The 18,239-nt window shown below is 41.1% G+C and overlaps 1 protein-coding gene across 4 annotated transcripts in view; it reads left to right on the top strand.

Moving 5' to 3' along the window:
- The window catches only part of LOC126481220 (proton-coupled amino acid transporter-like protein pathetic), a 322,252-nt gene that overhangs the window by 269,012 nt on the left and 35,001 nt on the right, over positions 1 to 18,239 (top strand). For all 4 annotated transcript variants that reach the window (XM_050104836.1, XM_050104828.1, XM_050104844.1 and 1 more), the window contains 2 exons: positions 6,698 to 6,970; positions 16,162 to 16,246. In XM_050104836.1, coding sequence (XP_049960793.1) covers positions 6,698 to 6,970; positions 16,162 to 16,246 — 358 coding nt within the window. The remainder of the gene's footprint in view (positions 1 to 6,697; positions 6,971 to 16,161; positions 16,247 to 18,239) is intronic.

Genomic DNA, 18,239 nt, shown 5'->3' with positions numbered 1-18,239 from the left:
GTAAAGATCGTGAACATAAAATTAGAGAGATTGAAGCTCACATGGGGGCTTTCCAAAAATTTTCTTCTCACAAACTGTTTGACACTAGAACAGGAAAGGAAAGAAGTGAGTCATACACAAAGTACCTTCCGCCACATACTGTAAGGTAGTTTGCAGAGTATAGAAGTGATGTAGATCTAGAATTATACATAGATGGTTCATTGACAATAATATGAGACAAAAGAAAGAGTGCCCACTGAACAAGTAACGTTTACCCCTGTTAGGGGGAACATTTTAGTAAAATATAAAAATTTACAATAGACTGTCCAGAAATGAAATCACTAGACACTTTAGGAAGTCTTAAAGTCAGACTGAAGGCATATTCAATTGACTACTGCCTCTATAGCATAGAGGAATTTACCAGGGAGCAACAAATAAACAGCAGTTTCAAATTTCAATATGTCTTTGGACTTTGCACTGGGTGTGAGATATGAAAATTCATACCTTAGGTCTCCAAACAGGTATCTAGATGGGAATTTTCATTTATTCTTTAAGATACTAGCACAGTAGGCTGTGTGTGTATTTTGAATTCCACTTACTAGTATTTTTAGTTGTCATTGTAATGCAAATGCAAGTGGAAGACTCTGCTGACATCTGTACAATACCCAGAAAAATAAAAAATAAATCTTTATAAGTGTGAGTAGAACTCACACACAAAGGGTTCTCTATAAAGTTAATTATGTATGTAAATAGTTTGTCCAACCTCAACAGTTTTTGCTTGTTATCGATATCGATAGTGATGAGATATCAGTCCTAGGAATTCCAACACTTTCAGAGTTTTTCTCTTATTCGTACTGTGAAACCTGGCTTCTTGCCAAATTTCATTATTCTAGGTCAATGAGAAGTACCCTACAGGTTTTGATGAATGAGTTTATGAGTGTTAAAATTTGTGACCTAAATGGCCATATATTTTGACTGCATTGATTTAGAAGCTTAAATGTTTTACACCACCAAGGGACATTAGACTTCAGAATGTGAAATAAATTTCACTTGATGTGCCTACCCATTCCTAAGAAAGAGGGCTCCAACGTGTTGGGCAGACAGGCACATAGACGAACAGATGGACAACAAAGTGATACTATAATGGTTACTTTTTTACTGATAGAAGTAAAGAACACTAAAAATAATTAAAACAGTAAAGTGTCTGAAAAATGACAATAGCCAAAACTTTTGAAAATGCCATCTGGAACTTAAAACACCAAAATAGGAATATTTTGATGTGCAAATACAACCTCTGACAATAAAGTTTGGTGAATGTAATCAGAACAGTCAATCAGGCAGCCCTGGCGATTCACAACACTGCACCTGCATAGCGGCTGGTGTTGACAACCTGCCCCCCACCGTAGTTCAGTTGACCATTGTGTGTATTCCGCGTTAGACCTGTTGGACTAAGTGCTTGTTCAGTGCATTGGTTGTGAACTGAGAACAGGGGAATGAATAAGCGAAGGATCAATTTAAAGTTTTGTTTTAAGTTTGGCAAGACCCTGAAAGAAATTCGTGCAATGTTGGTACATGTTTATGGCGATCAAGCACTGTCCATGAAGTGTGTGTAAGAGTGGTTTGCCCATTTGTGATGAGGCTGGGGAAGTGTTTCTGACAATCCCCAGATCAGATGACTAGTGACTGCTGTCAGTGACAAAAATACTGAGAAAGTGAGGACATTAATCACGAAGACCATTGATTAACTGTGTGCATGATAGTGGATGAACTGCAGATGAACAGTGAATCTGTGTGACAAATCCTTACCCAGGAGTTAGGGAAGAGGAAAACATGTTGTTGTCTTGTGCCTCATCACCTGACTGATGATCAGAAGCAGGCGTGTTTAGAGGCTTCACAGGATTTTGTCGAAACGGTGGATATGACACCCAATTTCTTGAACTGAGGAAGAAACCTGGTGTCTTTGGTATGACTTTGAAATGAAACGGCAAAGCATGGAATACCGTTCTCTGAAGAGGGTCCGAGGCCCGGCCTGGAGGTCGGGACGAACACCCCTGCTGAACGAGGTGAACTACTTGCCGGATAACCGGGTCCACTGCCGTTTCCCTGGCGACTCTAGAACTAGTGATTGGGAAGCCATCAACCCCTTGGCGGGACGCCACATCCAAATGGAAACACATAATCTCCTCCCGATCGAACTTAGGATCCGGGCCCACCGGAAGACGGGAAAGAGCGTAGGCATTGGCATGCTGTCCGGTAGGGTGAAATGAATGTCATAATGGTATTTAGAGAGGAACAAGGCCCAGCGCTGCAGTCTGTGGGCTGCCCTATCCAGAATCTGAGAGGTGGGGCCAAATAACGATATTAATGGTTTATGGTCAGTGATTAACCGAAACTTCGTGCCATACAAGAAAGGGTGAAGCTTGGTAACAGCGTAGACAATGGCCAAAGACTCTTTTTCCCACCTGGGAGTAATGGGCGTGTGCGGGACTAAGAGTTTTAGACGCAAACGCCAGTGGCTGCTCGGAGCCATCCGCACTGCGATGGGCCAGGACCGCCCCCACCCCATACTGCGAAGCATCTGTAGCCAGGACCAACGGCTTATTGGGGTCAAATGTAGCCAAACATGGCGCTGATGTAAGGAGGCCCTTCAACGAGGTGAACACTCGCTTGCATGCAGGCGACCAATCAAAAGGAACACTCTTGCGCAGAAGGCAGTACAGGGGGCGGGCTATGGTGGGAGCCCTGGGAATGAACAGATGGTAATAGGCAATCTTGTCTAAAAAAGCTTGTAACTCCTTCAGCAAAGTGGGCTGCGGAAGGTCGACAATACCTTGGACCAAACTTCCTAGTGGCTGGACGCTGTGCCGAGAGATGGTGTAGCCCACATACTCAATGGACGGTTGGAAGAAGTTTGACTTACGCAGGTTGCAACGCAGGCCCACAGACCTGAATTTGAGAAAGAGGGTTCGAAGGTTGTGCAAGTGTTCCTTCGTGCTGCGGCCTATGAAAATTATGTCGTCCAGGTAATTAATACAATGACATATTGTCAACGTGACGTGCTCAAGATAACGCTGAAATATCACCGGGGCACTGCATATTCCGAAGGCCAACCGCTGGTATTGGTAAAGGCCAAATGGGGTGTTGACGACCGCCAGCCGTTTGGAGTACTCATCAAGTGGTATCTGATGATAAGCCTCCGAAAGATCGATTTTCGAAAAATATTGGCCTCCCGCCACATCGGAGAACAATTCATCAGAACAAGGCAAGGGATATGTGTCCACCACCAATTGGGAATTAATGGTGGCCTTGAAATCGCCACAAAGACGTAATTTTCCCGAGGGTTTCTTGACAATAACGAGGGGCGAAGCCCACTCACTAGAATAAATGAGAAGAACGACCCCAAAGGCTGTCAGCTGGTCTAGCTCTGCTTTTACCTGAGGGTGGAGAGCCAAGGGGATCTGCCTTGCATGTAGAAAATGCGGGTTAGCCGACGCCTTCAACGTTAAGTGAGCTTCAAAATCTGAGACATGCCCCAGGCCCTCCTCAAAGATATCCTTAAAGTCAGAGGTCAAAGATTCCAATGATTGATAGGGAACGTCTGCGGAGACCAACTGTAAGGTGTCTGCGATAGAAAAACCGAAAGCTTGAAAGGCATCCAATCCAAAAAGGTTAGCGGAGCTCGCATCACTGACAACAATAAAAGTAAGAGGCCAAGTGACTGATTTGTAAGTAACGTCGGTAGTGAATTGGCCCAGTAGGGGAATGAACTGTTTACCATAACCGCGGAGACGCCGGTAAACTGGTGCCAACGGGGGCGACCCAAGGTCGGAGTAAGTTTGTGCATTCAACAAGGAAACTGCCGTGCCCGTATCTACTTGCAGTTGTAGTCGGTGCGACCGAACCGATACCTCGATAAAGAGTTTGTGTGCCGATGTGTCAGGAGCCTGGCCCAATGAAACTTCCTGAATGTCATTGTCCATGTCCTCTGTACCTGCTTCCTTTGATTCTTTTGAGGCTGAGCAGCAAACTTTAGCAATGTGTCCTTTTTTATTACATTTGCGACAAATGGCCCAACGCTGGGGTCGCTCTGACTGATCACGATGTATATAGCACGACGCACAGGACGGTAACAGGGGCCAGCGGCTGGAACTCAGTTTACGCGCCGTGCGGGAGCGGCCATAACGGCCGGATTGTACCGCTCGCACGTCGTCCATCCCGGACGCAGTGGATGTGGCCGCGCCACCCTGAACCGCCGCGACGCCGCACCACATTTCCAACTGTTGACCTGCGGCATGAGAGACTTCATACAATTGAGCAATGGACAGTACTTCCTCAAGGGACGGGGCTTCCAACTGCAGGGCTCATTGCCGGACCTCCCTATCAGGGGCCGAACGAACAATGACGTCTCGCACCATAACGCGGGCAAACGACTCTCGCGACTGCTCCGTGGCAAGATGACACTTGTGACTAAGACCGTGCAGGGTAGTGGCCCACGCCCGGGAAGACTGATGGGGCTGTTTCTTGCATTGATAGAACTCGACCCTAGCCACCACAACATGCGTGCGGCGGCAATAATATGAAGACAGCATTGAACACAATGCATCGAAAGACAAGGATGAGGGCTCCTGCCGAAGGTGATGTTCATATGTGTCCCAATCCTCCACCGTCCCCTCATACGGAGAAAGGGAGGAGGGAATGGCACTGGAGCAGACTGCTTGGAGAGCAACGCCGGAAGCGGTTGTGTCGTGGTTGCCATGAGCTCCTTCTGCTGCTCAACCAAAACCCACACTAAATCCTCCATGCCGTGGATAAGCTGCGAAACTGGAACAACAACGCAACATGTGAAAGAACGACCCTACTCATCGCCAATTGTGTATTAACACGATTCACGTTGTCCATCACATTTCACATAGTGTAGACCAGGAACTGTCTGCTAGGCATGCCTCATGTAAAACTGACTGGGCACAGCCAGTGCTGCCTGAGTTATTGTTGTTCCGCTGGCAGAGGGCGCGGTCGAATTCTTGCTTGCCCTCTGGTGGACGGGACTTTACTTGCGGCAACTACTGTCCGTAACGTGCCGTGCCGATGTGCGCCTCCTGCGATCTTTCTGGTGGCTACTGCAGTGAGTATTTTGAAGGACAGTAAGATAACTGTAGTTCATAGTTCATCTATGTTAATGTTATAGGACTATTCACCGAACTTTATTGTCAGAGGTTGTATGTTGGACGTTTAATTCATGAAAAGTACAAAACCGACAAAAAAGGTGCAAAATTAACAGTAAAGGTACAAAATTGGGAAGAAAAGTGAGAAGTAATTGAATAATAAAGAAAATTTTAAAATTACTGCTGTCAGGTCTTGTTCTTAAACAAATAGAGCAGTTACTGCTTATAAATTATCTGGGAAGATGAAAATGGTGACATTAGTCAAAACTGTGAAACAATGCCATTGTTGAGACTTCATTCCCAACCTGAACTACATCTGTTCTTGTTTGTGTGGTAAGACATTTAACCCCAACAGGGAGGTAAGTAGAAGAATACTTAAAGTTGACATAAAATTTTCAGCTTACGACAAGGGAACCACTTTCTGATTTTGCTACCAAAATTTTAATGTACTTTTATTTTTACTTACTGTAAATTGGCTGAAGATGGTGAGCAGATTAGGGTAAAGGGGTTGAGGGGATATGACTTTGGGGTTCTCCAAGGGAATGCACTGGAAATGCAAAATTAATTGTATCATGTTTGTTTCACCAAGCTCCCTGTACTGCTTTCACCAAGCTCCCTGTACTGCCCAAATATAAACAGAATCAACATTCCTTGTTAATCCTCAACAACTGCCAAGGTTGCTTTGACCTTATCACTTTACCCCTAACTGAAGATATAGGCAGCTCATTACAAAAACATTTAACTTACCAGTATTGCTAGAATATTCGCAGTTCTCTTAATGTAATGTCTAAAACCTGAATAAAATCTGAAGTGTTGCCAATACTGACTCCACAGTCTTTTCAGGGAACTGACTGTCAGTTTCTTGCTGTTAATGAAGGCAGTAGAAGCAATAATCAACATACTGAGTATCTATACACATAAAAAAGGAGAGTGATTTTACCCAAAAATTATGCATCAAAAGGGCTTTGTAACCAGTGGACATGTGTACATGTATTTCAGGAAACAATAATCAAATCTCCTTCTTGTTTAGGTTTTCCACTTCTTGGGCAGATATGATCCACTTATTTGAGCAGATATGGACCATACATTTTTGCTGATGGGACACCCACAACTGTTATATGTAATATTCATGATTAAAACATCTGCTACAGTTGGACACTCATTTTCTGTCTGACAGGTTTAGTGGTCTCAGCCCAATCTTCAAGTGTACCTGAAAGTTAAAGTAAAACAGTATCTTGTATTTTTAGTTACATATACACCTGAAGATGGGTCTGAGTCCCTGAAACCTAGTAGCAAAAAAACTTCAATCAATAGATCACTACGTAACTGTAGTCCATAAACATTAACATTATATACATACACATAAACATAAACATTAGATATGGACCAGTTTATTACTCTATTACTGCATGGCTTGTTATTTCATTATAACATATTGAAGGTACTTCTAAGCTAAAAGAGAGAGATTTTTTTATTTGGATTTGCACAAATCACTTGAAACATATCCCTCACATCCTCATGTAACTTATGTTTTGTCCATTATGTGCCTGTTTCAGTGACTGTGATACACTGACACATCTCCTGAAGGCAGCACTAGGCACAGGCATCTTGGCGATGCCAATTGGCTTCAAGAATGCTGGCTTGTCAATGGGTGTGCTGGGGACCGTTCTGGCTGCTGTCGTCTGCACACACTGTGCATATATACTTGTCAAGTGTGCACATGAGTTGTATGTCCGCACCCGAGTTAGTGCCATGAGCTTCCCAGATGTTGGTGAGGTTGCCTTCGCCAATGGTCCTGAGTGGGCCAAGAAGTTCAGCCGCACAGCTAGGTGAGTGACCCATCTTAGCATCCAGTGATGTGCATCACATAGTACTTGTAAGCAAAAGAACCCAAGAAATGATTAGAACACAGAGTTTTCTGAATTAGATGAAAGACATTAATATAGATCCACAAGGTCTCATATTGCCATGAGCTCTGTTCAGTGCACCGCAGCATACCAGTTAGCATCACTGGCTTGTGTGTTGCAGTTTTCCAGTTCAAACACGACCACCAGCAATTACCTGTTATTTAGTATCACTCATTTCTGGAAGCTCCTTGAAATAACTTATGTTTGTAAATTCTGGAATATTTGATATTTGTATACATCTTAGCATTTTGGAATATTTTGTGGTTGTATAAATAGCTGCACTCTTCATGCTGTAGTTCAGTTCTGTCCTGGCTGTACTTTGGTGTCAGCAATAAATTTGCTTTCAGTTCTAAATCTTGTACTTTACTGACAACACTGCCTCGGGATCTGACTCTATTGTAGTTTTTGTGTGACATGATTTGTGGAAACACTACATGTTTCAAGACATCTGCATCACCATGGCTTCAATTAGGCAACATTAAAACTGTTGGCTACATGGACAGTGGCCAGAATCCATAAAGTTCGTCATTCCTAAGATCTGTGTACTCAGGTGACATTTGGATTCCAAGACAGCAGCAAGTCAGCTGTGCATTAAGCACATCAGGCATGTATCAATGGTGGTCACAACCCTGCAAAATGGCTGACAGAATTAGACTGAGTCACTAAATACAAGTGGAATAATATGAAGTGTTTGGGAAATATTACTCCTGCTTGCACATAACAGACCACCAGTGGTTTAAGAACAATGAAGAAAAGCTCAATAGCTGAGATAGATTCCAGGAAGTAAATGTTTTGCAACAAACAACAAGAAGTATGCTTAGCAGATAGGCAATTGAAGGACAGAGTGCAATGTCATGGGGAAATGACAAAGTCGAATGTACAGAATATTGCCCTATGTCACATTGTGAAACTGAGCATGACAGAAGCCAACAACATCTAACACTTAGTGAAAGACGTTGCAGAATACATATACCAAACTATTGTGGTAATGGATGACACAACAACAGAAGAAACCATCAAGTAGTGCCAGTGAATTGAGAAATACAACAGAAAAGAGTCAGGCATAAGAGGTATGACTGCCAAATGTAGTCCCTAATGCAGTTGTGGAAGACCACCATGATCTCACCTGTCTCATTCACCAGGTAGTAGGAGGAGAGATACAGCAGTGTATGGCAGTCAGAAATGTCAGAGTGAGTACACAAGTGATAGAAGTTGTGAATATTGGAAGTGTATGTTCGGAGGTAACGGAGAATGTTGAAGAAAATGTGTATTGATCTTTAGCACCAATCTCTGTCACTTGCCAAATGTACCAGTAACAATGGACTCATCTAACTCAGACTTAGGCCACAATCATCAAATAGTAACCCAGCATCCAATCAATGCAGGTGCAACCATTTCCTCCTCCAAGTACAACACCTTGTAGAAGAAGAGGTAATTGGAGGGCAAAGGATAACACAACTGTGTGTTTACAGACATGTTATACTCTACAGCAGAGAGAAATGATGAGATTCTGATTATTACTATCGCGCCAGACAACAACCATCAAAACATTTCTGTGGTGTCACCGCCAGACGCCACACTTGCTAGGTGGTAGCTTTAAATCGGCCGCGGTCCATTAGTACATGTCGGACCCGCGTGTCGCCACTGTCAGTGATCGCAGACCGAGTGCCACCACACGGCAGGTCTCGAGAGACTTACTAGCACTCGCCCCAGTTGTACGGACGACTGAGCTAGCGATGCAACACTGACGAAGCCTCGTTTATTTGCAGAGAAGATAGTTAGAATAGCCTTCAGCTAAGTCAATGGCTACGACCTAGCAAGGCGCCATAGCAATTGATAGTTATCGTATGAAGCATGTCTCATCAAGAACGATGTATACAAATGATGGATTAAAGTTAAGTATTCCAGAAGCTACGTACTTTTCTTTATAGCATTCATTATGTATCCTGTTTCAGACCTCACGCCATCCTGCGTGAGTTTAAGTGCGTGCCTTTCGGTTACCCGTCACTGTGGACTGGCTGTCTTGTCAGTCCACAACAATTTCCATTCATGCCAGTCAACTACAGATGAGCTGCAGGACGAAATCCATTGCCATACCCTGGACAAAACTGTCCTCCAACACCCCATAGCCGTTCCACATTGCTGTGGAGAGGCACCAACCAGTCACCTAGCCACTGACTTCAGGAAAATTAAGTGAGATGACCATCTACTGAGAGGAGGATGTCCATGGATGACAGTCCCCAAGATGTCAGGAAATCTCATTGATGTCATCATTGACAACCAACCTGTGTGGGTGCTAGTTGGCTCAGGGGCTTTTTTTTTTCTGTACTATCATATGATTATCATTGTCAGCTAAAAAGGACCTGTTCCATAATATGAAAGCGATTGTGCTGAAAGTCGCAACTGGGAAATATGTCCAGCAAACAGGAAGATGTACTGCAAGAATAACAATCAATGACAGAACACAGCTATTCAAATGTTTCATTTTACAGGACATAATCATAACATTATTCTGTGATGGGATATTTTGCAGGCATCACAAGCAGTCACGTGTGGAAGGTCAGAGCTCCAGATTAATGAAGCTATTCCAGCAAGCACACATAGCAAAGTTTGCTCTTGTGGTTGTTTGATGTGTAAGACATTGTTATCCCACCATCAACAACAAGATGAGTTCCAGTCATCATTTTGGGATGTTGAGTTAAGCAGTGAAGCTTTATTCAATCACAAAAAGCTACTCAGCCTCACAAAGGAAATCTATGCTACAGTGACAATAACAAACATTGCAGATGGATCACCATCATGAGCAGATACCACTCATACCTAAAGGTATGTGTGTAAGGATAGCTGAATCAGTCCAGGAAGGGCAACTTAGTGTTATTGACCAAGAATTGTGCTCCAACACCAATATAGACATTGCAGGGGAGGAAGCTATTATTAAACTGCCAGTAGAATCTGGCCTGACCAAGGAACAACATCAATGACAGCCATTTTGCACCAGTTTTTGGATGCTTCCAAATATGCCAAAGACCCATGCTAAAACACCCTGTCAACACTGGGGTTCAGACACCAATTAGCCAGTGCTCACATAGACTGTCACTAGGTAAATGACAGATCAACCAGGAGGAAGTGGAGTAGATGCTGCAAGATAACATTATCGACTTTCTGATAGTCTTTAGTCCTCTACTGTGAGGCTTGTTAAGAAGAAGGGTAGCACATGGCATTTCTGCATCAATTATCAATGAATGAATGAAACCATTCATCAAATGTACAGTTCGGCTTTAGAAGTCGTTTGACAACTCAAAATTCTATATTCTCTTTTCTCTGTGAGGTACTGGATGGGCTAAACAAAAAGTTTCGAATGATTGGCATATTTTTAGATTTAACAAAGGCATTTGACTGTGTTGATCTCACAATATTGCTCCAGAAGTTGGACCATTACGGAATAAGGGGAGTAGCTCACAATTGGTTCACCTCTTACTTTAGCAACAGGCAGCAAAAGGTCATTATTCACAATGTTGATAACGGCTGTGATGTGGGATCTAAGTGGGGTACTGTCAAGTGGGGGGTGCCCCAGGGATCAATGTTGGGGCCACTCCTGTTCCTTATTTATATAAATGATATGCCCTCTAGTATTATGGGTAAATCTAAAATATTTCTGTTTGCTGATGACACTAGCTTGGTAGTAAAGGATGTTGTGTGCAACATTGACTCGGTTTCAAGTAGTGCAGTACATGACCTCAGTTCATGGCTTGTAGAAAATAAACTAACGTTAAATCACAGTAAGACTCAGTTTTTACAGTTTCTAACACACAATTCAACAAAACCCGATGAATTAATCTCACAGAACAGGCATATGATTAGTGAAACTGAACAGTTCAAATTCCTAGGTGTTCAGATAGATAGTAAGCTGTCGTGGAAAGCCCACATTCAGGCTCTTGTTCAAAGACTTAATACTGCCATTTTCACTATTCGAACGGTATCGAAAGTGAGTGATACTTCGACACATAAATTAGTCTACTTTGCTTATTTTCATTCACTTATGTTGTATGGTATTATGTTTTGGGGTAACTCTTCCCATTCTAGAAGGATATTTTTGGCTCAGAAACAGGCGGTTTGGGCAATAAGTGGTGTGAGTTCACGAACCTCTTGTCGACCTCTGTTCACGAGTCTGGGTATTTTGACATTGGCCTCTCAATATGTATATTCATTATTATCGTTTCTTGTTACCAATATTAGTTTGTTCCCAACAATAAGCAGCTTTCACTTGGTTAATACTTGACAGAAGTCAAACCTCCATTTGGATCGGACTTCCTTAACTCTTGCGCAAAAAGGTGTGCAGTATACTGCTGCATCCATTTTCAATAAGCTGCCACTCGAATTCAAAAATCTTAGCAGTAATCCACGCGCTTTCAAATCGAAACTGAAGAGTTTCCTCAAGGGTCACTCCTTGTATTCTGTCGAGGAGTTACTTGAAAAATTAAGCTGATTCTCATTGTATTGCTGATAGCGTTTGCTTAAACTTATGGACTGATTTTCTTTCAGGTTCATGAACATTTATTTTTATCTGTTATTACTTTTATGTTGTAAGTTCATATACTGACACGTTCCATGATCTTGGAGATTTGCTCCTCAATTTGGTCCTACGGAACTTGACATGTAAATAAATAAATAACTATGTACATCCATTGCCATGCACTGATGACATGGTTGTTGTTGTTGTTGTTGTTGTTGTCTTCAGTCCTGAGACTGGTTTGATGCAGCTCTCCACGCTACTCTATCCTGTGAAAGCTTCTTCATCTCCCAGTACCTACTGCAACCTACATCCTTCTGAATCTGCTTAGTGTATTCATCTCTTGGTCTCCCTCTACGATGTTTACCCTATACGCTGCCCTCCAATGCTAAATTGGTGATCCTTTGATGCCTCAGAACATGTCCTACCAACCGGTCCCTTCTTCTAGTCAAGTTTTGCCACAAACTCCTCTTCTCCCCAATTCTATTCAATACCTCCTCATTAGTTATGTGATCTACCCATCTAATCTTCAGCATTCTTCTGTAGCACCATATTTCGAAAGCTTCTATTCTCTTCTTGTCCAAACTATTTATCGTCCATGCTTCACTTCCATACATAGTTACACTCCATACAAATACTTTCAGAAACAACTTCCTGACACTGAAATCTATACTTGATGTTAACAAATTTCTCTTCTTCAGAAACACTTTCGTTGCCATTGCCAGTCTACATTTTATATAATCTCTACTTCGACCATCATCAGTTATTTTGCTCCCCAAATAGCAAAATTCCTTTACTACTTTAAGTGTCTCATTTCTAATCTAATTCCCTCAGTATCACCCGACTTAATTCGACTACATTCCATTATCCTTGTTTTGCTTTTGTTGATGTTCATCTTATATCCTCCTTTCAAGACATGGTCCATTCCATTCAACTGGTCTTCCATGTCCTTTGCTGTCTCTGACAGAATTACCTCAAGGTTTTTATTTCTTCTCCATGGACTTTAATACCTACTCCGAATTTTTCTTTTGTTTCCTTCACTGCTTGCTCAGTATACAGATTGAATAACATCGGGGAGAGGCTACAACCCTGTCTCACTCGCTTCGCAACCAGTGCTCCCTTTCATGCCCCTCGACTCTTATAACTGCCATCTGGTTTCTGTACAAATTGTAAATAGCCTTTCGCTCCCTGTATTTTACCCCTGCCACCTTTAGAATTTGAAAGAGAGTATTCCAGTCAACATTGTCAAAAGCTTTCTCTAAGTCTACAAATGCTAGAAATGTAGGTTTGCCTTTCATTACTTTAGCTTCTAAGATAAGTCGTAGGGTCAGTATTGCCTCATGTGTTCCAACATTTCTGCAGAATCCAAACTGATCTTCAGCAAAGTCGGCTTCCACCAGTTTTTCCATTTGTCTGTAAAGAATTCGTGTTAGTATTTTGCAGCTGTGACTTATTAAACTGATAGTTCGGTAATTTTCACAGCTGTCAACACCTGCTTTCTTTGGGATTGGAATTATTATATTCTTCTTGAAGTCTGGGGGTATTTCACCTGTCTCATACATCTTGCTCACCAGATGGTAGAGTTTTGTCATGACTGGCTCTCCCAAGGCCATCAGTAGTTCCAATGGAATGTTGTCTACTTCTGGGGCCTTGTTTCAACTTAGGTCTTTCAGTGCTCTGTCAAACTCTTCACGCAGTATCTTATCTCCCATTTCATCTTCATCTACATCCTCTTCCATTTCCATAATTTGTCCTCAAGTACATCGCCCTTGTATAGACCCTCTATATACTCCTTCCACCTTTCTGCTTTCCCTTCTTTGCTTAGAACTGGGTTTCCATCTGAGCTCTTGATATTCATACAAGTGGTTCTCTTATCTCCAAAGGTCTTTTTAATTTTCCTGTAGGCAGTATCTATCTTACCCCTAGTGAGATAAGCCTCTACATCCTTACATTTGTCCTCTAGCCACCCCTGCTTAGCCATTTTGCACTTCCTGTCGATGTCATTTTTGAGACGTTTGTATTCCTTTTTGCCTGCTTCGTTTACTGTGTTTTTATATTTTCTCCTTTCATCAATTAAATTCAATATGTCTTCTCTTACCCAAGGATTTCTACCAGCCCTTGTCTTCTTACCTACTTGATCGTCTGCTGCCTTCACTACTTCATCCCTCAGAGCTACTCATTCTTCTTCTACTGTATTTCTTTCCCCCATTCCTGTCAATTGTTCCCTTATGCTCTCCCTGAAACTCTGTACAACCTCTAACCTCTGGTTCTTTCAGTTTATCCAGGTCCCATCTCCATAAATTCCCACCTTTTTGCAGTTTCTTCAGTTTTAATCTACAGTTCATAACCAACAGACTGTGGTCAGAGTCCATATCTGCCCCTGGAAATGTCTTACAATTTAAAACCTGGTTCCTAAATCTCTGTCTTACCATTATATAATCTTTCTGATACCTTCTAGTATCTCCAGGATTCTTCCATGTATACAACCTTCTTTTATGATTCTTGAACCAAGTGTTAGCTATGATTAAGTTATGTTCTGTGCAAAATTCTACCAGATGGCTTCCTCTTTCACTTCTCTCCCCCAATCCAAATTCATCCACTATGTTTCCTTCTCTCCCTTTTCCTACTCTCGAATTCCGGTCACCCATGATTATTAAATTTTTGTCTCCCTTCAGTACCTGAATAATTTCTTTTATCTCATCATACATTTCATCAATTTCTTCATCATCTGCAAAGTTAGTTGGCATATAAACTTGTACTACTGTAGTAGGTGTGGGCTTCGTGTCTATCTTGGCCACAATAATGTGTTCACTATGCTGTTGGTAGTAGCTTACCTGCACTCCTATTTTTTTATTCATTATTAAACCTACTCCTGCATTACCCCTATTTGATTTTGTATTTATAACCCTGTATTCACCTGACCAAAAGTCTTGTTCCTCCTGCCACCGAACTTCACTAATTCCCACTATATCTAACTTCAACCTATCCATTTCCCGTTTTAAATTTTCTAACCTACCTGCCCAATTAAGTGATCTGACATTCCACAGTGGACTGTTTGAAAGGAGCAAATTATTTCCCAACTATGGACATGTGGCAAGGCTACTGGCAAATCAAGATTCATGAGGATGACTGAGAAAATACTGCCTTCATAAGACATGATGGCCTCTATGACTTTAAAGTTAGGTCATTTGGCTTGTGGAATGTTCAAGTCCCCTTCGAACATATGACTGGAAATCTTTGCTATCTAGATGACAGGGACATTTTTTTCAAAGACATCTGAAGAACATATAAGCACCTGACAACTGCATTGAAGTGTATTCAGACTGCAGACATCTGCCTGAATCAAGGAAAGTGTCTCTTTATCACTCAAGAAATAAAAATCTTGGGGCACTAGCAAATGGCTATAGGGTTCATTCTAATTCAGAGCAAATAAAAGCAGTCACAGTTTTTCTGATACCTTGCCAAACCCGTGATTTGAGAAATTTCTTCATAATGGCTCATACTACTGGCAATTGATAAAGGACTTTGTGCCAAGGCACATTTCATGCAAGAACTACTCCAGGGAGATGCCAAATTTTCCTGGAATAGGCTGCAAGAAATCTTTTCCATGTCCTTAAGGAGGAGCTAACATGTTCTCTAGTTCTAGCATTGTATGACAAAAATGTTGAGACAGAGCTTCACACAAATTCAAGCATACATAAGCCAAGTAAGCAAGAATCTGTGCTAATACTAGCATGCAACTGACTTTATAGTCCACATGGTCGCACCAGGAAAGCTACAATTCCAATGACACTGTCCAGTGCAAGCAATATTGATGCTACTTATTGTGGAATCATGGATCAGTCCAACATTTGACCATGAAGCAACTATTCATCTGTCATACAGGAATCTGGCAAGGGTACCAACCACCCATAATTTGATCAAATTTCTGGCTGATGTCACCAGAGCCAGATGAACTCTCCAATAGCCAAGGGCTGATGACCTTGCTGTTTATTCCCTTAATTCCCAACCAACCAACCAACCAACATGTAAATATTCAAGTCTGTGCACTCACAAGCTCATATTCTGGTGAAGGGTTAATGATCTCCTTGAAGAGTTACAGCAACTGATACGTGGTAGCAAATCCCATTACAAGATGACTTTGTGATTTTGGTAGAAAAGTAGGACAGAAACTAAACAAAGATTTCTCACTGGGAAACCTTGGAGATGATACAGCTAATGTCAGAGTTCAAATATTAGTAGAATTCTCTGAAAATATATTTTTTTAGATAATAAATCCATAAGACAACACAGAGATAAAGTATGAAAAAAGTTAATACCCTGACCTTCAAGTCAACACAAATTATTGTAAACATATCATCAATGTAGCTGTTGAGCAACACAAAAACCTGCAAAATACAATCTGCTTCATTGGTGCTATGTGTGCTGTAAAAGTTTAGTGGGGCTGTAATTGTTTGCAGGAAGCCAAAGTTTCATGAGAACTTAAATTATATTTTTCTGTTAGTTTTTATGCTGTACATTGAAATGACACTTAAGAACATCAAATCTGCACCAAGAAAACTCAATTTTGTGGTCATAACTGATGATGTTTGATTATTTACAGGCTCACCATCATTATAGGTTTGTTTGCAACATACTTCGGCACCTGCAGTGTGTACACAGTCATTGTGGCCAACAACATTCAACAGGTATGTCCCATCATCAAAGGTATATTACAGACCAAATTTGCAAACTAAATGACTTTCCCCTCTTTTAGTTGAAGCAGTAATCAGTTGAATTGTACCGATAATAAAATTTCTCAATTAGAATTTATTTCAGATCATGTTTCTGAACTTTTCCCACTTCTTTGCCTAATCCTATCTACTATACTAGTATGAGAGGGTGACAGAATGTGCACAGTAAAATTTCCCAAGGCTTCCTAACTGATTCTACATTAATATCAAGGTTAATGTTTGATAATGACTGAGATTAATCCCAGTAGCTGGGGCACTTACGGTAAATACTCAGTTTAGGTGTGGTAAAAAATTTAGTTGTTGGAAGATAACAAAGTGTGCGTGCAAACCCCCTGCCATTATCCCAAACCCCCAGCTCCACCATGGTTTCACTATGAAGCATCATAATGGGGCATAAATCCACTAAACTCATAGAAATAATGTGATTCTCTCAAATGCTCAGATATCCTTATAAAGCCTTTGTCAGTGCCTAGATTCAGAAAAGTGCTTAAACCATGAAGGAAACTTTCAGAAAAATAACATTACATCAAGGCTTTCTAGATGTAACATATTGGAAAATAGTGAATGCTTCTTCCATAAACATTTATCATTGAAACTGCATATAGTAGTAAATATATAAATATAATAAGAAAATTAATTCCTACAAATATTACTTAAATGGAAGAAGCCTTGTGATAACATTGATTGGGATGCAAATTACTTTCAAACATTGTGGAAGTTAATGACAAGTGTGTTTGTTCATTTTCATTCCTTGTTATCTTGTACAATTATCTTCTGAGGCAATGGTTCTAAAGTAAAAAGTGAACAGTAGGAACAATGTGTGAAGTAAGTAGCCACACATATTGTAGAGTGGCCTTCTTAAGGTTTTCCACATTCCAACACACATTTCCCAATACATTTACTCCTTAAAAATATTTGTTGCTGATAATTAAAATCAGTTTCACCTTGTGAATTACTCAGTCACAATACATGCAGTCCTTGCCTCATTGTGTAGGGTTGAGAGTCAAATTGTAAACTTTGATGGAAAGATATTAAATGAATTCCTGTCTAACACAAAACAAAAAACTGGGAATCCCCAGCAGTTTAAAAAACCATTAAAAACCTATCTCATTACTCTGTCCTTTTAATTATCTGATTATCTAGGTTCAAGGGATGAACACTCCTTCAGCTTTTTATTCTTTTTTGTGTAAAACATTGTCATAGGCTTCTGTAGAGCCATAAGACTTACTTTTTTTTATTTTTATTTTTTTTAATTACTGCATAGAGGCATTTCCTGTCTACATGTGAACATTCTGGTTTAATTATATTCAATTTTTGTATCTATATTTTCAGTTTTAGTTTCTCTCAGAAAAATTCCTGTAATAAATGGTCAAAAAAAATCACGCATTTGATTTTGTGCAAGCTAACAATACAGAAATGTCTGTGATAATATCTGATCCATGCACATCTGAGGTAGAAAACTGATGTCAAAGAATAGAAACTTGGCAACACAGTAATGACATGTATGACCATTACCTTCATTCAGTGGTATTGATGGCAATGAGGGCTACAATATTGAGTGTGACCTGGCAAAAATAGCATCTGCAACGAACCGTACAAATGTTGGCTTGGTTCCTGCTTTCATGTGGTATGATCAGCCCCAATTGAACAGTTCTGTCAGGAGGGTCAATATGGAGCTAGATCAGCTGCTTCGGGTGGCTACTTTGTCAGGTGTAGGTTTGGTTCCTGTTGATGGTATTGGTAGGTGGGACTTTGCAAGACATGGCCTGCATCTCAGTAGGAAAGGGAAGGGTAAACTGGCTGAGCTCATAGCAAAATCCGTAAGGAGGCGCACTGAAACTTATGGGAGTCCTTTTTTAGGCTAAGATCAATGTTCAGTCATCAAACATTGATTGAAATTAAGCTCAATGGGAAATTCAGACGGGCAGTTACTAGAGATGTTAAAATA

This window comes from Schistocerca serialis, chromosome 1, assembly GCF_023864345.2.
Source record: "Schistocerca serialis cubense isolate TAMUIC-IGC-003099 chromosome 1, iqSchSeri2.2, whole genome shotgun sequence".
Lineage (NCBI taxonomy): Eukaryota > Metazoa > Arthropoda > Insecta > Orthoptera > Acrididae > Schistocerca > Schistocerca serialis.
The sequence above is the reverse complement of the archived record's forward strand: the minus strand, read 5'-3'. Positions and strand labels throughout refer to the sequence as shown.